This window comes from Equus caballus, chromosome 5 (genome assembly GCF_041296265.1).
Source record: "Equus caballus isolate H_3958 breed thoroughbred chromosome 5, TB-T2T, whole genome shotgun sequence".
NCBI classification, from domain to species: domain Eukaryota; kingdom Metazoa; phylum Chordata; class Mammalia; order Perissodactyla; family Equidae; genus Equus; species Equus caballus.
In genome coordinates this window covers 77,446,854-77,471,309 of record NC_091688.1, presented here as the reverse complement: position 1 = coordinate 77,471,309, position 24,456 = coordinate 77,446,854, and the positions used below count along the sequence as shown (strand labels likewise).

Below are 24,456 nucleotides of genomic sequence, written 5' to 3'. Positions count from 1 at the left end.
ACTATGTTAAACTGCTGTGCTGGTAAGTAATCTGTCTTCTTTCTGGTAGAGCCAGTAAATTCCATTATTGGGCAAAATGGGATTTGTTTTCTGCTTTCCTGAGACCTCCTGACTTGATTAAGACTGAGGCCACGTTTACAATGCAGATTCCCAGTCCCCAAACCAGCGAGTCTGGTTCAGTTGAGGTGAGGGATATTCAGATATCTGCATTTTCACTAGTCTCCAAATGATTCCCATGCAACGGCCCAATGACCACCTTCGAAACACTGTTACGTAAGGGAATATTCTTTCTTGAGGTGTTTTGTTGGTTTGCATGTTTGTCTGGTTATTGGTTCTCTTCACTTTCCGTGTGGAGAATAGGAAAAGGGAACACTTATTTCCGAGTTATAACTAGTTCTAAAAGAATGAAAAATAGGACTTACAGAAAAAAGTTAAGCTGACTAGATCAGAGTCACGGAGGGAGGGAGATGGAATGAGGTGGTCAGGGATCAGGGAGGACAAGGGAGGTAAAGGGAGGCAGGAACGAGAGAGCATTAGTTCTTTTACCATTTGACAAATACCGAGCACTTGCTGAATTGAAAGTCAGCGCTGTGCTAGGTGCTGGAGATTCAAAGGTGAACTTGACAGCGAGGCCCACCCTCAGGGAGTTTACAGTCTAGGGTGGCCTGAAGCAGTTACGAAGTCTCTGTGGGAAGGCAGAAGGGTTCCTAAGGCAGGTTTGGAGCACCAAGGCAAGGTTTCCTGTGGGCACTCTGATGTTCTGGTCAAGGATGTGTAGTCCAGGAGGTATAGGCCCAGAGAGAGCAAAAGGGCTCCAGAGCAAATTCACTTATTAACTTTCAAACTTTCTTTCCTGTTTACAAAAGTAATATATGTTCGTTATGAAACAATTTCTTGGTACAGGAAAGTGAAAGCCTCCTGTAATCCTCCCTGCTACTGCTCAGCACCCATCTCCGTGAGGTCGTCCGCCAGGAGCTTTGGGGGCCGCGGTACACATGGTTGTTGGAGCAGGGGCAGTCCGTCGGTCCTCCCGCCAGCAGGGGGCGGCATGCCGCAGGCTATGCGGCCGGCGGAGCTCTCTTCCACACGTAGCTGGCGTGTTCGCCGGCGCTACATACTGCGCCTGCGCACGGACAGCGGCCTTTTTCCCCCCCGGAGCCGTGGTGGGCCTGTAGGTCTGTGGCGAGCCGCGGACGCAGGTCTCTGTTCCGCAGGATGGTAAGTGGGTATCCTGTTCTCGGGGTTACGGATGCACTAGGGTTTCCTCTCCTTGCCTTAGCTCCAGCCTAGGATCCGTCTCGCGCGGCGCAGCGGTCGGATGGCATTAGATTGCCCGCTCTGCCACGGTCAGGCTGCAGTTCCCGGCATGGCTTTAATGGCTGCCGCCCGGCGCGTAAACTTGGGGGGAGGGGTTGACGAAGAAGAGCAGGAGCGGGGCCGGCGGACCGGGCAGGGAGGTGGGTGTAATAGACAAGCTGCGGGGATAGTGCGGGGTCGCGCGAGGGGCGCCAGCAGGCGGCCGGGCGGGGCAGGCGCTATGCAGTCGGTCGCAAACTAGCAGGGGGCTGCCTGGGTGTAGACGGGCTGTGGCTCCTCGGACCCGGCTCCATCCCAGCCTGCTTGGTGGGTTTTCCAGGAGCCTCGGGACCGGTAGGTCTTTCAGAAAGCCAGTGCCGTTGGGCCTAAAAAGTGGCTTTCAAGCCGAAACCATCAGGAGAGCTTGGAGGCTGTGACGTCTCTGGGCCTCTAAAGGAAGCTCGTTTACTCCAGCGTGCGTGTCCTGTCTGTCTCTCCGCTGTCGCTGCCGCCAGTTTTTAATGAATTTTGGAGGGGGTGGTGTTAGGAGGTGAGGGGCAGTGTTGTTCTAATTGCTGAGTATGCTCTTGGCCAGTTGAGTTTTGCGGCACATAATTTAGGCTGTTGAAAAACGCTGGTGGGAAGTATGAGCTCGGGTTTTCGAAATGGGGCCTGCAGTGTTCAGAACAGACTGATGTTTGGCAAGATCGGCCGCTGTCTAGAGCGGTGCTCTGCAAAAGTTTGGGGTAAGGATCCGTTCCGGTCCGCGGGGAGCACGTACAGGGGTCGAGAGTAAGCGCTCAGACGTTTAAAAGCAGTGTGATGATTTGATATCTGCCGAATTTAAGAAGTTGGCCTGCATTTTGTCTGTTCTTAAATTCCTTTTTTTCCCAGCGATTCATTTTTACTGTGTTTTATAGAACTATCAGTCTTGACAGATGGGAAGGAGAAGAAAAAGTGATTCTTGACCCCAGATGGTCTGAGAAAGGCCGGACTCTACGAAAGTGACAGTTACTCTTGAAGTTCAAGTGTTGTTTTGTTACATAGTTAACTCGGATGTCAAAAGTATCGTAAGCTAAAACGTTTCTCAAAGTTTTAACATTCTTTTTTCTTAAAGGGGTTTGTTAAAGTTGTCAAGAATAAGGCCTACTTCAAGAGATACCAAGTGAAATTCAGAAGACGACGAGGTATGATCAGTTGTTCATGTTCACAGTGTTAAAAGAATCTGCTTTGCAGTGGAGTAGACTTTCTTAAGGTATTTTTTTCTTTCAGAGGGTAAAACTGATTACTATGCTCGGAAACGCCTAGTAATCCAGGATAAAAATAAGTACAACACACCCAAATACAGGATGATAGTTCGTGTGACCAACAGAGATATCATTTGTCAGGTAAGTTGTGTTCTGGACTCAAGCAATGGGTCTGACCCCTCCCTCCCTCCCCTCGCTGCGCTAGAGAAGTGGTACTTGGGAAGCAAAACACAGGTATGGGTTAAGAAGGTCCATTTAGTCTAGTGCTTGGCCTTCCAAAAACATCGATTGAGTGAGTAGTTCTTTTCCTTGTAGTAGGTCTGGAGTTGGAGCCTGGGAAATTGGTACTTTAAGAAATACTCTAAAGGTCAGCTGTGCTTGGCAGTGCTGACCCAGTTCAGTCTCCTTCATTTTCCTAACTGGGGGGAAGGAGGAGAAATTTATGCTGTTTTGTTGGGATGGTGGGGTGGGAGGATAAATTTGAAACTAGGTTCTTGCCCATTCCAGTTCGGGTAGAATAATAAGATTTGTCACGAATCAAGTCCTGACTTTATTTTACATGGCTTACTATGGCCTTACATGCCCCACATCCACTGCCCTTTGCATAGACAGGTAGTTGTGAAGTTAGGCTCTTAAGATTGTTCTTACTCCTGCTTATTGTTTGAAATAGGTCTTAGTAAATATGTATGAAGCTGTCTGCCACATAAAAGACCTCCAGAAAGTGGTGGTTTGCTCCTAGAAGGTAGTTTTCAGAACTTGTACAACTAGGGAAAATTTTCATAGTTGAGATTTGCTGAGCCTTGCAGGAGGCAGACATACCTCTTTTCTGGGCAAAGTCAGTTGCTGATTGTGAAGGCAGTGTCTTCATACCTAAGTTTAGATGATTAAGCATTAGGTGTCTGAAACATTGTTGGACCTATTTATGCTTGTTTGATATTTTAAATAATTGGAGATTCCTTTTTGACTTTTCAGAGTGCCTCTTTAATTCACCAGCTAACCTAGCTAAGAGTCTTTTCAGAATTTAGAAGTAAGGTACTACAGTGTAATTTATTCCAAAGGCATTTTAATGTTCAATGTGTATGTGGTAATTCTAGCCTTATGTACTGTGACATTAATCAGACATATTTACAGACTCATAAACCTACCTGCTATAGGTGATGAAGCCATAAACTGTAGTTGGGAGTGGGTTTGACAAATTTCAAGTGATGCAAATCTATGTCCAGCCCTTTTTTTCTAAGTACTTTGAAAAAGAAGGCACTTAGGACAAGCAAAGGATAAAAGCACCGGTTACTAACCTGGTTTTTCTCTTATTATAGATTGCTTATGCCCGTATAGAAGGAGATATGATAGTTTGTGCAGCTTATGCTCATGAACTCCCAAAGTATGGTGTGAAGGTTGGCCTCACAAACTATGCTGCAGCATATTGTACTGGCCTGCTGCTGGCCCGCAGGGTATGTACAAGATTACTTTAATTAATAGCTCATTGTTTGGACTTGCCTGCGAGACACATGTTTACACATGGATAAGATAACCCTCAGCTGTGGGGTCGGGGATTGCCTGCTGGTGCCCTGTGGCTTGTAAGGGCATCATTAGAGAAGATGATTTTATAAATACAAAGTTTGATTGAGGTGGCAGTGCTGGTTCTAATAATCTGGTGAAGCAGTTTTCCTGTTTTCTGCCCTGTTTCTTTGGTATCTCTAGGTCGATAGAATTTTCTGTCGTGATGGAGATCTGTAATCTGTGTTGTCTGATATAGTAGCCACTAGCCACATGTGGCCTTTGGGCACTTTAAATGTGTCTAGTGCTACTGACAAACTGAATTTGTAACTTAAATTTGAATAGCCACTTGTGGCTAGTTGGTAGCTACCTTGTTGGACAGACGTAGTGAGAAGTATAGATCTTCTGACCATCAACATACATTAAAAACACAGACTCTACTCCAGACCCTCAGAAACTGTATTTTAATAAGATGTCCAAGTGATTTATATGCACGTAAGATTTTGAGAAGCAATGTCTTAAACTTTTTGGAGCTCAGGTGTCGGTGGGGGATTCATTTTTTGTTTTAATCATCTTTGCCTGTGGGTGGCAGCATTTCCTGTAATGTGCAGAAAGGAAATGAAAATGTGATTTTTGCCTTATTTTTGTTTTCTCAATTACTGACTTTGTTTTGCAATGGAATTGTTAAGTGTGCGTCATTGTTGGGGACCCACATTTTCACTGCCATGTTTGAGTGGGGCGGGAAACATTCTCATGTACGAAAGCAACTTGGTGCAGGCACTACTTGCGGAACCATAGCTAGATGTGTACTAACGGGAGTGGCCCGTATTAACATAATGTGGTTGAAGAGTAGAACCATAAAAGATGTTCTTTTCAGCCCAAGATCCTATTCCTACGATTTTAATCAAATTAAATAAAACTATGTGTGATAACATTTAATATTTGGTTGGTGAATTTTTATAGTCAAATCTAGTCATTTGCGGCATAATGATGTTTTGGTCAATGACAGACCGCATATACGATGGTGGTGCCATAAGATTAGTACTGTATTGCCTAGATGTGTAGTAGGTTAAACCATGTGGGTTCGTGTAAGTACACTATTATGTTCACACGATGATGAAATAACCTAACTGCACGTTTTTCAGAATGTATCCCTGTCTTTAAGTAATGCATAATTGTATGACTGAAGGACTGGAGATCACCTCCCTTGAGTAATATGAGTCAAATTCTAGTATTGTACATCTTAATTGATTGCTACATAAATCAAGTATGGACATGTAGCAGATTCGGAAGCTGTTAAAGTTAATAATTGAGGGTGAAATTGAATGAAATTTCTTTTTGTAGCATTTAAAAATCGATGTTTAAAAGTAGATTGGGATAAAGGGATAATTGAATTGGAAGGAAATTTTTTGTCAGAGGCATTAAAGCTGTGGCTTGAGGTACTAGAGTTGTTTAAATATATTCAGACAGGTATTTAGACTGGCTTCTTTGTTAATAGCTTCTCAATAGGTTTGGCATGGACAAGATCTATGAAGGCCAAGTGGAGGTGACCGGAGATGAATACAATGTGGAAAGCATCGATGGTCAACCTGGTGCCTTCACCTGCTACTTGGATGCAGGGCTTGCCAGAACGACTACCGGAAATAAGGTTTTTGGGGCCCTGAAAGGAGCTGTGGATGGAGGCTTGTCTATCCCTCACAGGTAATATAGTATTGAGGGCCTCATTGCCTGGACTCTGATAACTTCACTGTTTCTAACTGGTCGGACTTTGGAAACTATTGAAGTAATAGTGCTATTGTTGTGTGCCTGCTATATGCTAGGTACTGTGCAAAATGAACTTGGCTGGGCAGGAATGAACTGTAATGTATTTTATCAGTGGAGACTGGGGTTCAGAGGTAAAGGATTTGTCCAAGGCTTTGCAGCCAATGAGTGGAAGAGCTGGGGTTGAAACTCACTACCTTTTGTGTGTAGCTTAGTTATGGTTAGAAATGAGCACTCCCCCCCACCCCACTCCGAATGCGTTTTCTTTTTTTCATTCAGAATGAAAATTGCTTCACTGAATATGGAAAAATGTGGACTCTAGGAAAAAAAAGAGTTTGAGAAAAAGGCTTATGACAGATTTCTAAACTTTCAACTGGAAATAAGGTTGTAGGCCATTCTTAGGAGCTAAGTAGATTGTTTTGTCTGTCTTTTGGTTTGAGTTAATTTTTGTTATTGTTGAATAGATACATTTTAAAGTGACTTATTACCTTAGGGATATTTTAGTGGTTGGTGATTTAACAACCAAAAATTTTTTTCTGTATATGTGTATATATATGTATTTTTTTGGTAAGCCTATAAAATGTAACCTAACTGGAACTTACTTTTTATAGTGTGGGGTGGGGGAGGGTTTTTTTTTTTTTGAGGACTTACGGTTCTCTTGCAAGGCACCTATTAGATATGTACTCATTCCCATGTATCCTGAAGGCCCACTGAGAAATTCTAGGATTTTTGAGGAGCATTTTTAAACCCTTTCCTATGATAATGAGGAGAACTAACTTCATAGTGGTGGAAAGCCTTGGTTCATTTAATGGTTTTTAAAGGTGCTTGTGGCATGATTTTCTATCCTGGAATTCAGAGATTAGCTGCTGAATGATGATATCCCACTCACTGAGCAGTCAGTAGTTGGTCCTTTGGTTGCATATGATCAATTAATTGTTTCAAGACGGGACTGATGGCAGCTACTGAAATGAATTCCTGCTAGTGAACTGATTTCAACCATTAGATACTAAAATATGAAAAACTTTATTTTAGTACCAAACGATTCCCTGGTTATGATTCAGAGAGCAAGGAATTCAATGCAGAAGTACATCGGAAGCACATCATGGGACAGAACGTTGCAGATTATATGCGTTACCTGATGGAAGAAGATGAGGATGCCTACAAGAAACAGTTCTCTCAGTACATAAAGAACAACGTAACTCCAGACATGGTAAAAAATTTAACTAAAAATGCTAGTATTGGTTAATTATAGAACCAGGTTTACTACTTGTTTTTGGTGGGTACATTATATGGTTTTATTTCAGGTTAACAGTTAAAAGTTGAATGTGGGCATGTTCATAAGTACAGATAGAGTCAAATAAGCTGTACTTAGCTTAAAAGGAAATGACGTGAAATTGGGATGTTGAACCCAGGGTAGGTTAAAAGTCAGATAAGGTAGTAAAATGAGCTAAACTTGTCAGCTGCTTTTAGAAATCTTTTAGATGCTGAAGGATGGCAGGCTTCAAGCATCCAAATCTAAAGCCTTTAATGGTGTTTATGCATTTGGCTGTTACGTATTTATAGATTTCATTCCTGTGGTCATAGTTATAATCGACCCTGTCTGATACGAGGTGCTAGTTACTCAACTTGACTCACTTTAGGCCATGGGGAAGAAAGGTTCTTCCTCTTAGTAAATAAGTGTTTATGTTCTGGACTTTTTGAATGTCTCAGGCATGCACACAGAATGGGAGACGTACAGATTCTGTCACGAGTTCTGTGTGGTGATGTAGACGTGGAGGGAACCATGTTTGCGAAAGTGAGCTTAATGCTGGAAAATTTCTCACCCCTAAAGCTGAGTGTCCATGGCTAGCTATGAACACATTGGAGTAACTGAAGATAATAATTCCATTTTTAAAATTATAGTGAAAGCATGGAACACACAAATCATACTATTATAAAACTCTTAGAAATATAGAATTACATATAAATCAGTGGATTACATATCAAGTAGTTGTTTTGTTTATTAGATTCTTTTCTGTTAGTGCATAGTCTACTTTGGTACAGCTTTGCCTATGAAAATTATTTTTGAAATAGGTTTGTAATGGGAAAAGATGAGTTTATGTTATTTGTATGCTTAGTACACAGTAGGGCTGAATAAACACACAGCTTGAGTTTTTGAGCTAGGGAAAGGGTAGTTTTATGTTAAGGTAGATGCATGTTAATTTTCACATGAGTATATTCCTTTACATTATTACATCACCTTGGGAAAAAGGCCTTTTACTTTAGACTATGATTCCCCTTGGCCTGCAAAATTTTCCTTTCTAAGCCACGTCTTGCTCTGGTCATGTCACACTTGCTCAAAATTTTTCAAACTCCCAATCTGTTTTCACATGTCTGTTTCCTAATGCTTTCCTATATACATGCTATACTTCAGCTGGCCACTCTTTGGCTAATGTACTTTCCAGCTAGCTCATTAATTTTATCTATGGAGGCCTCTTATGTATGCCTAGTGAAGTCCTCTGCAGACATCTAGTGTGTCTCCAACAGGAAGTGATCTTTATTACCTAAATTCATGGCATTATCTGCATACGTGGTTGTATTTCCTACTTGTCTGGTCTCTTGGAAGGAATGAACTGGGATGCTTAGATTTGTCGGATGACTACATTTGAAGTCATTAAATGGATTCGTTAAATACAGCGGAGAACTGTAATAGAGTGCTAAAAGAGATAGAGAAATTAACTTTCAAAAGGGATTTAGGTAGAAATGCGGTGAAAAATTTTGCATTATTTTCCTTTGCTAAGCTTTATACAAATGCATGTAGTAATCACATTTTTTCCACATTGAATGAGTAATTTTAGAGGCCTGCATTACCTTGACTCATTCTTCAGGGGGCTGTAATTGTTACTAGCTTTTGATAATGAACACTCAGGCATTTCATAGCTATTCTTCATGACTCGATCTTCCACAAAAATCAGTAGTCATTTATTTGGAGCTGGTAATTGAAACAATTCAGAGAGTTGCAACATTGTTTTTTGGTGAGTTTTAGAACAAAATTCTCATTAACATGTCTAACTGGAAAGCCTTTCAGGGTTTTCTCGGGAAATTCACACCTCTTTCTGGTTGCACAGAGGCCTAATATTGCTGTCAGATAGTAGTGACTCATAGTAGTTGATAGAAGAGGTCCCTGGTATGTAATACTGAGACTAGGTTTGAAAGACCTATCAGATACCAGTAGAAAATGTAAATCTGGGGAATGTGGGAGGACAAAGGAATTTGGCATTTGCTTGTTGGCGCCATATACTATTCGTGTTAACATCTTAAATACTTTTTTTTGGCATGTATCCTCACTTGAATGAAAGAATTTAGGTCAGATGGTATTTTAAATGAGCATAAAATGTGTTTCTACACAAATCAATTTACTCTAAACTTGAATGTCTCAAGAAGTATAGCCAAATCCCTCAGAAATATGTGCAGATTCTTCTTGAAGAAGATTGCGTTTTGTGAATTGTATCAATTCACATTGCCTACAGTATAAACATTGGGAATTTCTCAGGAAAAGGTGGGTTACATTTAGAAATTTAAGCAGATGCCACCGTTCACCGTAGTTTAGTTCCTTTGGAGAATCTGGCTTAGAAAGACGAAGCAGAGCGAGTAGTGGAATATGGTACGTTATATTAATGTTTAGGACATAGGAAATGGAACCAAGTACTGTTTGCTTTGCTTTGTTTCAGATGGAGGAGATGTACAAGAAAGCTCATTCTGCCATACGAGAGAATCCGGTCTATGAGAAGAAGCCTAAGAAAGAAGTTAAAAAGAAGAGGTATGTGTCTTACTCTTGTCTTGAGGAGAAAGAGGTTGGGAGGGTTCCCTGCCTTGTTTCAGACTTGGTGAAGTTGTGCAAACTCGATCACTAACTCTGCATGATGTTGCAGAAGTGAAGGGAACCAGGTTTGCTAAAGTAATGGTGGTGATAGAAACATATTAGCCTCAGAAGCTACTGAGGTGGCCCATTCTATCCCAGTACAGCGTGACTGCCAGTTACTGCATTCTTTACTAGGCTAACTAAAGAAGAGAATTACTTTCTGTTAATCTTTCACATTTTGATCTTTGAATGGAGTAGAAAATAATACTTACCGAGTGGAAGTGTTGTATTAACGTGTTTATTTGATTTTTGGCCCTGTGTGGTAATAGGGCAATTGACACAAAAGTTGGGGTTTGGTTAAGTCAGCTTAAGGTCATACTAAGTGCATGTATTGGAATTGGGGTTATTCGACCTCCACCTTGAAAAAGTCCTTGTCTTTTTCAAAATTTAATATTCTCTATGCTCTTGAGCTATGGCTTTTAAAAATTACATTCATGTCTTTTACTTTTTTTTGTAGGTGGAACCGTCCCAAGATGTCTCTTGCCCAGAAGAAAGATCGGGTAGCTCAAAAGAAGGCTAGCTTCCTCAGAGCTCAAGAGCGGGCTGCTGAGAGCTAATAAACCAAACCACAATTTTCTATGAAGATTTTTCAGATAAACTATCGATAATAATAAACTTATTGTCTTAGCACGTATTTCTGTGTTAAGCTCTTCTTAATGAAACTGTAGGAAATACCCTGAAGTTTTTCTTCAAGAAACAAGTATAGCTTTTTCCAGAAAAAGTTGTCTTGCATATTGACTCAAAGTTCACACCTGCTTCTTGGGCTTCTGCCCTCCCTGACAAGCATTATCCCTGAAATTGTGTGATGTACAGCTCTCCCTAAAAAATCTGAGAAGCAACAGACCCGCCTTCCATTAAGAAATAGTTCTTCCACTCATTTATAGTAACTAGATGATTAGCAGGAAGAAAAAGTGCCTTCAGAGCACACAATTTTACAGTAAGCAAAACTGGTGGTAATCTGTGGCTTTAATCTTTGAGAGAAGTCTGTCCAATGAAGTGACCATCACGTTATTTTAATGTATTCACTTTAACCACGTGAAACCTTTGAGCAGAAAATACTGAGTCTTTTCTCCACAAGAGAAGGGGTTTAATTTTATGGCAATGTTGAAAAGTACATGCCAGATCTGAATAAACATGAAAAAGGAGCAAATATTGACCCTTGTATATCAAGTTTACATGAGAGAAAATGTTAGATAAATTTACATGCCTCTTAAGAAATAGCCCTTTGGCCAACAGGGAATAATACTGTTTGAAAACGGAAAATTATTAAAAAGTTCTGATTTCAGAGTCCTGCTCTTAATGTCCCACTTCCCCATAGTTCAGATTGAAGGTAAGTGGATCTGGATTGGGTCTATAGCCTTAAGATGTCACTTTTGAAGGACTTGGCTCGTCGATACTAATGTGGATCTTTTGAATCGACAATGATGAAAGCTTATCCATTTTCAGCCTCTAAAATTGGCAATTAAACATTGCCAAGTAGAACACATCTTGATAGGTTTTGAATTTTAAGGGTCTCAGTAAGAGCCACTCAACATTCTGAAGCCACATAACATCTGATGTCTAAATGAGTTTAAATGTGCTTAAGTCTATAATACAACAAACCATGCTATTAACCCAACATCTGTTTATAAATGAGTGATTTTAATTTACCTGCTTGCAGTCTTAATTTCTGTTAATGTGCAAACTTCACCATGCTAAGACATTAGTAAATTTATAAATTTTCTTGAACAGCAGCTTCAGTGCAAACAATTTTCCAGCAATGGTATTTTGGCTAAGGTAAATCTATAAAACTCACTTCTGACATTATGGAATGAGGCTTTTCACAGCGTTATCTTAAGTCAGTCAAGACAGTTACACAGTGAATGTACTAGGAGATGTACCAGGGTTTCTAAAAGGGCAGAATGAAATCTTTTTGGACCTACTGATTTCTTTATAATACTTCCTGCCATTTAAGCAATTAAAATGTATTTTAAGGTGATGGCTTCTTAGGACCAGGAAAAAGTGGTGTGTCACTGGCAGGGATCTGAATCAGCCATTTTTTAAAATGTTCAAAATTTTTTCTTGTGGTAAATTTCCTACAGTGGTCAACAATGTATGAACTAAGAGTCATTTGTGTAGGAAATTTTCTTCCACAATAATGTTTTCAGGTTATTTAGTATCAAAGAATGTTCCATTTCCATTTGATTTGCTGTGACTTTGAGAGCAATGCAAGAATAAAGCTGCTTTTCTAATTCTTCACGAATTTCACTTGGAGCACCACGCAGTAGGTAGTCTTTGAGTAACTGACAGGCTTTTGCCAAATTTGGTTGTATCACCTCTGAAGTACACTTCATTGTACTCTGGTCACAGCTAGTTCGACAATCCGTGCCATAGACACAGTCCAGATCAGACTCACAGTGACGATCCTTTATAAGTTCTTTCAGGTTTGTCTCTGGCACAATTTTTCTCATGTCCACCATTTTCAAATCATACTTATCATTATATCCTAGATTTTTGGCACTAGTATCACACATGAGGAAGTTTCCATAGGGGCCGTGGAAAACATCTTCCACAAATTCTAGAAGTCCTATGGCTATTTTAGCCTTTCTAGGCCATGATGGTGTGAACAACTGATCCATGCTTCTTCTGAACCCAGATGGAATAAAAAGTTCAATGACCCATGGGAGGCTGATTCCATAAAGAGAGGTATATTCAACACTTTCCATCACATAGAGATCACCACAGAATCCCATTAATTTGGGGGTGTGCTCTTTATCTTGAAGTATCACCATGAGAAGAAATTCATTTAATTGAAGAAGTGCCCATGCTGACTTCGCTTCTCCCAGAGAAACCTGGCCATCTTTGTCGCCATCAGCCACCGTCAAGATCAGATTAACCAGTTCAGAGAGGTTTCCTTGGTCGCCCAACTTTGCCTGTAAAAATAAGAATTTGGCTAATTACACGGAATGAAAAATATCTCCTATGTAACATACATACGAACTTCCTTTGTGGCGATTATTACCATGCTAAGTAATAATCTTGTTACTGAATCCCCACAGAGGAACATCTCCAAATAGTTAGCATGCTTGCTGAGCGAGTCAGGACTATGTTTTATGTAATTGCGGTAAAACCCACTTCACTAAGTATTATTTGTCTGTTCATTAAGAAATGGCTACCCTAACTCCTGTAGCCCCCTTAGACCCTGTAGATAACTATAGTTAACCAAGACACTAAGTAATTATCCTTTGTCTTAAACATTTACTTGCAAAACTGTAATGTGCTTATATCCAAAGTTATAATAAGGGTCAACTGAAAATTACTCTTTCTTATTTTGTAGTTATCACATTAACAGAATTATTTTGTTCAAGTTGTATTGTTCCAGTAATGAAGGTTAAAAAGTATGTCCCTGTGAAGTTTCTCTGCGATAAAATAGTCTGGAAAATGTAAACTGTTCAAAGAAAAGAAAGATTTTCAGTGAAAATATAAGAGCAATAGAAATGAGAAAAAAGACATTGTCTCCAAAAGTGTAGTTATTTTCATCTTTTAGTATTTCTATTTAATCCTTGTATAAGTATTACTTTAAATTTTTTTTTAAAGATTTTATTTTTTTCCTTTTTCTCCCCCGGTACATAGTTGTATATTCTTGGTTGTGGGTCCTTTTAGTTGTGGCATGTGGGATGCCACCTCAGCGTGGCCCGACCAGCAATGCCATGTCTGCGCCCAGGATTCGAACTGACGAAACCCTGGGCCGCCTGCAGCAGAGCGCGCGAACTTAACCACTCGGCCACGGGGCCAGCCCCTAAATTTTTAAGAATTAATTTGCTATTAGGGTGTACCAATTTTATTTCACCTTTAAAAAAAAGTGTATTAGTTATAATTTCAAACTACAAAGAAGCCCATCTAACTTAATGAACTCCCCTCTCCTATTTGGACATTTTTAGCTATTATAAATAATGTTAAAGTAAACATCCTCCACAGATTTTTTCTTTTATTTGAATTATTTCCTCAAAATAGGAAATAATTCAGGTCGAAGAACAGCAGCATTTTAAGGTTTAGGATGAGGTCTGCCAGCTCCTCCAGAAGAGGCTGCTGCTGCACGCCAGCACCATATGAATGGACATACTCACTTTGAAGAGACTGTAGACCATTTCTTTGAATTTCTGGACAGTAGTTCCCCTTGTTGGTTTATCAAATAGCACTATTTCTTTTCTTGGTTCCAATTCAGTTCCAAAATCAAGATGAAGTGCTTGTTCCATCTGACATTTCACAACACCTGGTAGATTATCCCAAATCCCTAAGTACATCTATGTGAAACAGAATGACAAGTCCTGCTTTAGGGTGAGTAGAAAACTCTAATCTATCACTATATTTTTAGTGTCCCCCTTCTCTAAACACACACACACAGCCAAGCAACAGAACACTGAGACTGAGCTGCAAGTTTCTTTTTGATTTGCAAATTTGAAATCATACTCCAAAGCTTTTCTCTTAATTTTTTAAGTTATAAAATTAATGAATGCCTAAATATATATGTTTTGACCATGATCAACAATTTATTTTTTTTTCCAATTTTTTTTTCTTGTCAGCAAGGATGTGGCCATTCTTCCAGATAGCCCAGTGAAGTCCTTTTTTGCATGTGTGAGGAAGATTGGCCCTGAGCTAATGTTTGTTGCCAATCTTCCTCTTTTTTTTTTTCTTTTTTCTTCCCAAAGCCCCAGTACATAGTTGTATATTGTAGTTATAAGTCCCTTTAGTTCTTCTATGTGGACGCTGCCACAGCACGGCTTGAGGAGTGGTGTATAGGTCTGTGCGCCCAGGATCCGAACCAGCAGACCCTGGCCCAACGAACTGGAGCGTGCGAACTTATCTGCCTGGCCACGGGGCCAGCCCCTCCAATTTTTTTTACTGTGGTAAAATATCAGAAACATAAAATTTAACATCTTAACCATTTTAGTGTACCGTTCAATGGTATTACATTCATGAACTTGTGCTACCATCACCACTATCCGTCTCCAGGACTCTTTTCATCTTGTAAAACTGAAACTCTATACCCGTTAAGCAATAACTCCCAGTGTCTCCCCTCCCCCCAGCCCCTGGCATCACTATTCTACTTTCCGTCTTAATGATTTTAACTACTCTTAACTATTTCATATGAGTGGAATCATACAGAATTTGGGTTTTTGTGACTGGTTTATTTCAATTAGCATAATGTCCTCAAGGTTCATCCATATTGTAGCATGTGTCAGAATTTCCTTCCTTTTTAAAGCTGAAAATAGGCCATTGTAGGTATATACCACATTTTGCATTTCATTCATCCACCAATGGACACTTGGGTTGCTTCCACATGTTAGCTATTGTGAAGAATGCTGATACGAACATGGGTGTACAATTAGCTCTTTGAGACCCTGCTTTCAATTCTTTAGATATATACCCAGAAGTGGAATTGCTAGATTACAGAGTTATTCCATTTCTAATTTGTGAGAAATTGCCATACTGTTTTCCACAGTGGTTATATCATATTACACTCCCACCAACAGTATACAAGGGTTCCAATTTCTCTACATCCTTGTCAACACTTGTTATTTTCTGTTCTGGGTTTTTTGGCTTTTTTGGTGAGGAAGATTGGCTCTGAGCTAATATCTGTTGCCAATCTTCCTCTTTTTTTTTTTTTCTCCCCAAAGCCCCAGTACATAGTTGCATATCTTAGTTATAAGTCCTAGTTTGTCTATGTGGGATCCCGCCACAGCACAGCTTGATAAGCGGTGTATAGGTCCGCCCCCAGGATCCTACTGAATTTTGTCAAATATTTTTTTTGTATGAAATGAGATAATCTTTTTATTTTCCTTCATTCTATTAATGTGGTATATTACATGGATTGATTTTCCTAAGTTGAACCATCCTTGCAATCCAGGAATGAATCCCATTTTGTCATGGTATATGATGCTTTTAATATGTTGCTGAATTTGGTTTGCTAGTATTTTGTTGAGGATTTTTGCATCAATATTCATAAGGGATATTGGTTTGTAGTTTTCTCTTTTTGTAGTGTCTTTATCAGGGTAATGCTGGCCTCATAGAATGAGTCAGGAAGTTTTCCCTCCTCTTCAATTTTTCTGCAAAAGGTTGAGAAGGATTAGTGTTAGTTCTTCCTTAAATGTTTGGTAAAATTCACCAGTGAAGCCAACAGATCCAGGGCTTTTCTTGTTGGGAGACTTTAGGTTACTGATTCAATCTCCTTACTAGTTATGGGTCTATTCAGATTTTCTATTTCTTGGTAGGTTTTGTGTTTCCAGGAATTTGCCCATTTCATCTAGGTTATCAAATTTGTTGAGGTACAACGGTTCACAGTGCTTTCACATAATCCTTTTTTATTTCTGTAGAATCAGTTAGTAACTCCCCACTTCATTTCTGATTTTAGTAATTTGAGTTTTCTGTATTTTTTTCTTAATTCATCTAGCTAAAGGTTTGTCAACTTTATTGATATTTTCAAAGAACCAATTTTTGGTTTCATTGATTTTCTCTACTGTTTTTCTATGCTCTATTTCCTTTATCTCTACTGCAATCTGTATTACTTCCTTCCTTCTGCTAGCTTTGGGTTTAGTTTGTTCTTTCTCTAGTTCCTCAGGTTGTAAAGTTAGGTTGTTTATTTGAGATCTTTCTTGTTTCTAAATGTAAGTGTCTATAGCTATAAATATATTTTTTAAAGTCAAATTACATAGAAGGATGAAAAGCAAAGTTCTTCCATATCCATTTCCCTAATTCCACACCCCAGAATTAGTCATTATTAACCATTTAGCTATTTATCAAACTAACATTATATGGTGCTTACTATGTTCTATAGTCTACTAATTTACTTTATTATTTTACTTCTGTGAAGTAGATACTATTATTATCCTCATTTTACTGATGGGGAGACTGAAGCAGAGAGAAGTGAGATAGCATGCTGAAAGTAACACAACAGTGGCAAAGCCAGCATTTGAACCAAGGCAGTTGGCTCTTACTTACATATAAAAAACAAATAGGATTATATGAATATTAGTATAATATGAATCCAAACAAAGGAGGGTATATCACTCCCCTGCTTCAAATCCTCTAATTCAATTAGAATAAAGTTCCAAGTCCTTTCCATTGCTTACTAGGCTTCATATGAGCTGGCATGGACTACTTCTCCAACTGGGTCTTTACCACTTACTCCCTGGGTATCAATATCCCAGCTACGCTGGTCTTCTTTCTGCTCCTTGAACTTATCAATCTATTCCTGCTTCATGACCTGCTTCACTTGCTGTTGGTTCTGCCTGGAATGCACTCTCACAGACCTTCATATGGTTGGCTCCTTCACATCATTCAAGTCTCAGCTCAGATGTCACCTTAGACAGTAATAACTCCCTATCTAGAATAGATCCCTCTTCCATCTCAGGTCACTCTCTAACCCAATACACCACTTTATTTTCTCCACAGCCTTTAGCATTGTTTGAAATGATCTTATTTATTAATCTATTGACACTATTGTCTGTCTTCTCTCATATGGAACACAAAGCACATGAGGCCAGAGGCTTTGTCTGTCTTGTTCCTCACAGTCTCTCCCAATGCCTTTAACAGCACCTAGCGTGTAGTAGATACTCAACTGTTGGACTTTGTTTCAGAAATCCTCTTAAACATGATTAGTATTGTCAACGTAAAATTTATTGTAAATTTCTATAATTACAAGAGTAATGTGTATTTATATTGGAAATTTAGAAAAACTATAAAGAAAAAAGATGAGCATACAAATCATGCAATATTCCACTGACCAAGGATAGCTAGTGTTGATGTTTTGTTTTATTTTCTTCTAGCCCAATAGTATCCTATTGTTTTAATGCATATTTCTTTGATAAGTGAGGTATAACATTTTTTTCACTATGTTTACCAGCTATTTATAATTTATAGTTCTTCTTTTGTGTCTTAGCTCATTCTGTCCTTTGCCCAGGCCTGTAGTTTAATTTCTCATTCAGGTATGAGCTCAAATGTTATCTTAGAAAGGTCTTCCTTGATCACTCCTCTAACGCACATCTCTACCATCCCCATCCCTCTCATTCTCCATCAGTTTGCCCTGTGTATACCCTATATAAAACACCACATTCTGTAACTGTCTTGCTTAGTTATTTACCTATCAACTCTTTATGTTCCCCATCCATCTGGGCTAATGTAAGATCCATAAGGGAGATAATCTTATCCATCTTAAATCACCATTGTATTCCTAGTAACTAAAACAGTGTCTGGAATATACTGGGAACAGGGGATTAATAAACGTCTGTTAGATGAGTGAATCAAATCATGTAAAAATTGAAATACATCAAATGTCCTAAAGCTCTGGTTCAAGAATTCTTTTAACAATGTCTTAGTTCATGGTAAAATTAGAGCGCACCGTCAATCTGGAATGTTTATTCATAACGTCCATACCTGATTGCTGGGCTTGGTGGATAAGCATTTTCCAAAGTAAAGAGTTTCTGTAACACAAAGGCTGTTACATGCAGGCCCATCAATAACTCCAGTCTTGTACTTATCACACTAAAAACCAGGAAATAAAGAAGCAGTTAATAGAGAAATGCTCACAAAAAGAAACATAACAAAGACACCATAAAGAGATATCTATATTCTTTAAGGAAAAGTCCTACAGTACAAAGAACTCAGGCTTGGATCTGGATAGACTCGGACTTGAATCCAAGCTCTGTTCTTTACTAGCTATGTCATGATGACAGTTCTTGTTGCAATCAGGGTGTGCACAGAATTCTGAAACTGTCTTTCCCACTTAACATGGTCTGAGGTGGTATGGTCCTACTCTCTCCAAGAATAGGGGCACTCTATTTTAAAAAATGGCTCTGGCATTAAAATAAACTTAAAGATAAAGTTTAAAGTACCAAAATATTTTAAAATAACAAAATAAAGTTACTTCTGTCATTTTATCATCCTTGACATCACCCCAAAACAAGAAAGAAAATAAGAAAGAGAAACACCAACTCTATCTTTGATAAAATAAGGTACCAAAGTAATTCTAAGGCACGATAAATACGGACAGCTTGCCAAATTCAGTAAAAATTACAGCAGTCCAGAAGTAAGCTGAGATTAAATACCTGCTGTGAACTCACTTCTCAAAGCTCGCAGAGCACTGAATAGGTGGTACCATCACCCTTGTTTGCAATGAAGGTTTAAGGGGCAAGCTGTGTAAACTTCCAAAAACTCTACTTGGCATCTTGAAGTAGCAGGGCAACGCATTGCTAAATGATAAAACCCTTAAAAATATTATCCATGTTGGAGGCAGTCTGTTAATGAAATAGGGGTTGGGAGAGACTACATGATGGGGAGATACACAGGCTAACCCAATCTGGATGAGTATCTCTGTCTCGCCTTTTCTCTCTTTCTCACACGCAACACACACGCACGTACAAATTCTGCACCACAGCAGCTTCACCACTAGGTCTTCGTACAAACAGCTGGTTGAGGAATGCATTTCATTCACTAATGAGCAATAATCAAAATAAAGCAAGCATGAGATCTGTACAGCAAATCTACAAGAAAAAGGAGGAAAGGAACAGGAAAAGCAAATGTCAGATAAAGACATTTTCTAGGAAAATGTTGCCCTGAAGCAAACCAAACATATCACTATGAATCTAAAGGATCTAATGAAACAGTTTAAAACAAGACCTCAAAGCAGAAGAAATAATGAACAGACAACAGATGGAAATGTAAAATAAGCTAGCAGAACTCAGAAAGTAAGAAAAAGAAAGAGTACTAGAAATTAGAGCCGTACTATAAATGGGGGAAATAAGGGGTCAGGATAAAAACACTGTAAGACTTAAGAGGGCTAGGTTGAGAAAAGTGAGCAAAAGGAAATGGAAATTTAAAAAGAACTAACAAGAATTTGAGATAAAATGATAGATATAGAAGACAAAGGATACCTAGCATGTCCATATGAGGGAGAACGGAACAAGTGGAAAAGAAAAAATATTCAAAGTAGAATTCAAGGAAACTTCAGATAAGTGAAAGAGCACTTTAATCTACAGATTGAAGGGACACACAATGTTCTCAGAAAACTGACATAGAATGACCCTTGTGACATATCCCACTGAATTTTACTGGACTTCAGAAATAAACAATCCTTTAAGCGTCCAGGTGAAAAGATCAAGACAACTTTAAGGGAAAATAAATTATATTGGCCTCAGATTTCTCCAAAGCCACATTCAATGGTAGATAACAGCGGTGCAATAATGCCAACAAAGTCTTTGAGAGAAGGAAGTTTGACTTGCCGGTGTCCTAATTATCTCATTTGTAAAAGGTGATATGAATAGTGCTTGATTTATAGCACTATTATGAGGTCTAATTGTATAATGAGTATAGATAACCTGTGATTTTGATAAGTGCTCAATAACAGCTATTAATGTTTTACATAGCCAAGCTTTCTTTCAAGTAAAAGGCATTGAATGCTTTTGAACATATAAGGATCAGAAAATCTAACTCCCATTAGTATCTCTTGAGGAACTCTTAGAGAATGAATTTCAGGCCAGGGGATGAATGGAGAAACTGAATGTGAAAGCCAGTTGAAATGTACGACTAGGATGAAAACAACCCTGGGAATGTGTTTCACAATACTTGTTAATACACTATCTGATAGGTGTTAATACACGCTCACTGTGTGTCAGGCACTGTTCTAGTGCTATACTTTTACTGTCATGACAACAACCCTGTAAAGTGGAACCTATTGATAAATCCATTGTTGTATATTGTTCAGAATGTTAGTAATATAGACTATACCAGCAAAAGTAATAAAATTAACAAAAACCAAGAAAGGAAGATGTAAGATGGAAGGTGGCAAAAGGATGTTGATTTCCTTATCTTTAATATGCAAGGTCAAAAGATAATATTTATACTTTATAAACCAAATAACAGAGATAGAATTATATTCAAAAGTGTAGCAATGATCACTAGAAGAACTAACAATAATAATATATTGATTAAAATTAGGTGGGGTAAAGGTGATGGGATGAATGGAAGTATAATAATTTTGCCATTGCTTGTAGTGGGGAACAGATATGGTCTAAAGAAATAGAAGATAAAGTACATTTTTAAAAGTTATAGCATAAAGCTCCCCACTAGAAGAGCCAAAACGGAATACAAATCTTCTTAAATTATCAGAAAGAATACACATGAAACAAATTAAAGAAATATACACCCAACAGAGAAAGATACAAACTAAAAGAATCCTTAAAAACAGAAAGCAGCTCATAAAATGTGATACAGAACTAAGCCATATGTACAAATGTCAGTGCAATAAATCCACCTATTGAAAGAAAAATATCCTCAGAAAAATGTCAAAAAAGTTGAAAATAAAAGATGGTACAGGTATACCAGTGAAATGCAAGGAAAAAAAATCAAGTCACAATCTTATACCAGATGAGGTGAATTCGGGGGGGAGTGGGGGGCAAAAGCATTAAATAAGGCAAAAAAAAAAAAGGTTCTTTATAATGATAAAATATACAATCCACAATGCAGATATTACAGTCAAGAATTTCTATAAAGAAAACAAAGTAACATCAAAATTCATTAAGCAAAATCTGTAAGAAATAGAAAAAGAACTAAACAGAAGGACATATTAGGAGGCTCTAATTCACTTTTGAGGTCCATGACAGATAAAGAAGTTCACAAGAAAAAAGATACAGAAGAACTAAGTAACCTGACTCATACGTTAGATCTAATTGCCCTGAGAACAGAGAACAGACTCTTCAAATGCCCATGGGACATTTACAAAATTAGACCAACGGCTTAATACATTCCACTTAGTAGAGATGGCAGAAACAGTTTTCTCCAATCACAATACAATAAAACTTGAAATTAACAAAAAAATCTATCTGGAAACTTTTAAATATCTTCTAATTCTTGAGTCAAAGAGAAAGCCCAAATTAAAATTTTAAGTATCTAGGAAGTAATGACAACAATAAATTTTTTAAACTATATCACAAACGAAAGACAAAACTAAAGATAAAATTGAAGAACTGCTTAAAGAATGCAAAGGTTTTTTTTGTTTTTAAAGATTGGCACCTGAGCTAACAACTGTTGCCAATCATTTTTTTTCCCCTGCTTTTTCTCCCCCAAATCCCCCCAGTACACAGTTGTATATTTTTTAATTGCAGGTCCTTCTAGTTGTGGCATGTGGGACGCTGCCTCAGCGTGGCCTGATGAGCGGTGCCACGTCTGTGCCCAGGATCCGAACCAGCGAAACCCTGGGCCGCCGAAGCAGAGCGCAAGAACTTAACCACTCGGCCATGGGGCTGGCCCCGCAAAGTATTAATTACATTAATAAACAGCAAAGAACAAAACAAATGAATTAAAAATTCAAGAAATTAGAAAAAATAAATCCAAAGAAAGCAGAAAGAAGGCATTAACCAATATAAAATAAAAATAAAGGGCTGTAACTATGTCCCTGTGGCTGACAGAATTCCTCTGATCTTCATCTTCCAATCTCTGCTTTAGACTTTCTTGCTCTTTTCTAGTTTCTGCAATTACCTTTTGCTTGCTTCTTCCCAGAATTCTCTGCCTGTCTGGTTCTCTCAGTCTGATGACATCATGCTGTTCATAGATCAATTTGCCCTGCTCTGGTTCTTGGGATCTTGCAACCTACTTAGAGGGCCAACACTGGGCTTCCTCTTGTGTGAGATAGGGACTGAGGATAATTTCTTGAGCCTTTCATTTTGAGGGCTTAAATTTTTCATGATCCCAAGGAAACAGCCAAAGCACAGTAGACTCCGGTAAGTACTCAATACTTGGAGAGGCCAGCACAGGCTCCTCAGACCTACCATCTGCACACACCACACCCTCCCCCTGCTTCTACAGTTTGCTGTGAGGATAAGGACAGCCCTGATAGAGATAGAGAGCCCTGCCCAGTTAGTCTGCTAACACCTAGGAGCTGTTGCCCTTCAGCTCTCACTAGCACAGAAGTTCCGGCGTGAGCCCTGGACCATGCCTGCCTGCCTTCTCCTTCAGGCATGGCTGTAGCCAAGAACATTAGGTTTCATCTTCACAGGAGGAGCAGAACAATCTAGTTCCTAGACTCAAGTTTGGGGGTACCACACAGGTAGATACTCAACACTTTCTTCCTCAGGCCCTCTGGGGACTTTTAGGAAATGCAGAACCATCTGTTTGGTATCTCTGCTCAGTGGCAGACGGCCAGCAATTTCATTGGCATGTTTCTTCACTGAGGCAAAGGTGATGGGAGTTCTGAGGCCTTACTCAGGAGCTGGAGTGTACCACCTGCGGGTACAGTTTAGGGTTTCTCAGGAATTGAGATTGCATAGACCACATCCTCTGACACAAAGAAATAAGAGATCAAAAACAGAAACAATGAAAAATAAACACAGACATGTTTGGAAGCTAAAAAGCACATTCCTAAATAATTTTTGGATTAAAGCAGAAACCACAATGCAAATGCAGAATATATAGAACTGCACAACTAATATACACCAAGGGTATACATATTAAACTTGTGGGATGAAGCTAAAGCAGTTCTTAGAAGGAAATGTACAGCTTTGAATGCAATATGCACAGCAAGCGCTCAACTAAAGAGGCTTAAAAAACCCCCAACAATAACAGAATAAACCCCCAAAAGTAGCAGAAGGGGAAAAAAAGCAGAAATTAATGAAGAAAAGAAAGAAAGATCAACAATACCAAAAGCTAGTTCTTTGAAAACTTTAACAAAAGAAATAAACCTTTAGCAAGACTGATGATGAGAAAAGAGGAGACACAAACAAAGATTATTAGGAAAGAAAAGGGTAGTGATAGTGAAGAAAACAAACAGCTTTATGGCAATACATTTGAAGTGAGCAATTTTTCTAGAAAAATATAAATAATAAAAATGATGCAAGAAAAAAAATGATGCAAGAAGAAATAGAAAATCTTAGTAAGATTAATAAACATTAAAAAAATTCAATCAGTAATGAAAAATCTCTCCCTCCAAAAATATCAGGTCAAGGTTCAGTCTAGGAATACCTCAGGGTGCCATCTAGGATGAAGTACTGTTTGTAAGAGTGGAAAATGGGTAATAGAATAAATGTCCATCAACAGGAGAATGGCTGAATAAATCGTATATGTTCATATGGCGAAACAGCATACAGTAACTAAAATGAAAGAACTCGGCCTATACATATCAACATGGAAAAATGTTGAAGACATAATGTCAAGTGGAAAAAGTTGCAGAATGATATGTGCAATTTAGTATCATTTATTACTGTTTAGAAACATACAAAGCAACACCATATATTGTTTATGTACCCAGACACACGGAAGGAAAGTATGAAAACATGAGGGCAGGGACGCACACCCAATTCAAGATGTGGTTACCTCTGGGGAGGAAGAAGGGGATAGCGTGGAGCATAAAGAAGACTTCAACTCTATCTGTAATTTTTTTTCTTTTTTAAAATGAAGCAAATATGGCAAAAGGTTAAGATTTGTTACATAGATGGTAGGTAAACAAGTGTCTGTCATATTGTTTACTGTATGTCAACATTGTTCTAAGAGCTTTTCATGTATACATATACAGGTACATGTATATATTGTCATATATCTCTTTAATCCTCACAGTTTTCCTATAAAAGAGGTATTACCATTATCTCCATTTCATTGATAAAGAAACTGAGGCAGGAGAGGTTAAGAAATTTGCAGAGGAGGTTAGTGGTGGTGCTGGATTCTGAACGCAGACAGTCTGCCTCCAGAGCCTGCGCTTTTAACTACTGAGGCAGTTTAAGAACCAGAATT

At 38.7% G+C, this 24,456-nt stretch overlaps 2 protein-coding genes and 3 non-coding genes across 11 annotated transcripts in view; 4 read left to right on the top strand and 1 right to left on the bottom strand.

Moving 5' to 3' along the window:
* The first annotated feature begins 1,004 nt into the window (after window positions 1–1,004).
* On the top strand, window positions 1,005–10,336 carry RPL5 (ribosomal protein L5). 3 transcript variants are annotated; one of them, XM_005610257.4, is made up of 8 exons: window positions 1,005–1,218; window positions 2,414–2,483; window positions 2,569–2,684; window positions 3,860–3,994; window positions 5,539–5,741; window positions 6,834–7,011; window positions 9,512–9,600; window positions 10,160–10,336. In XM_005610257.4, the coding sequence occupies exons 1-8, from the start codon at window positions 1,216–1,218 to the stop codon at window positions 10,257–10,259; spliced, it is 894 nt and encodes a 297-aa protein (XP_005610314.1). In that variant the 5' UTR covers window positions 1,005–1,215; the 3' UTR covers window positions 10,260–10,336. The 3 variants fall into 3 exon arrangements, with proteins under 3 accessions (XP_005610314.1, XP_070122274.1, NP_001075354.1); XM_070266173.1 differs by having other exon boundaries at window positions 1,083–1,218; window positions 6,834–7,012; window positions 9,516–9,600; NM_001081885.2 differs by lacking the exon at window positions 1,005–1,218 and having other exon boundaries at window positions 2,413–2,483.
* Window positions 6,667–6,761, top strand: LOC111773690 (small nucleolar RNA SNORD21). Its single transcript, XR_002808384.1, has one exon. It is a non-coding gene; the product is annotated as a small nucleolar RNA SNORD21 (small nucleolar RNA).
* Window positions 7,534–7,662, top strand: LOC111773695 (small nucleolar RNA SNORA66). Its single transcript, XR_002808389.1, has one exon. It is a non-coding gene; the product is annotated as a small nucleolar RNA SNORA66 (small nucleolar RNA).
* On the top strand, window positions 9,676–9,808 carry LOC111773694 (small nucleolar RNA SNORA66). Its single transcript, XR_002808388.1, has one exon. It is a non-coding gene; the product is annotated as a small nucleolar RNA SNORA66 (small nucleolar RNA).
* A 988-nt stretch (window positions 10,337–11,324) lies between the features above and the next one.
* Window positions 11,325–24,456, bottom strand: part of DIPK1A (divergent protein kinase domain 1A) — a 102,701-nt gene continuing 89,569 nt past the window's right edge. For all 5 annotated transcript variants that reach the window (XM_001492244.6, XM_023641627.2, XM_023641632.2 and 2 more), the window contains 3 exons: window positions 18,115–18,222; window positions 13,809–13,985; window positions 11,325–12,614 (listed from right to left, as the gene is read on the bottom strand). In XM_001492244.6, the coding sequence (XP_001492294.3) occupies window positions 11,802–12,614; window positions 13,809–13,985; window positions 18,115–18,222 (1,098 nt within the window). In that variant the 3' untranslated portion in view covers window positions 11,325–11,801. The remainder of the gene's footprint in view (window positions 12,615–13,808; window positions 13,986–18,114; window positions 18,223–24,456) is intronic.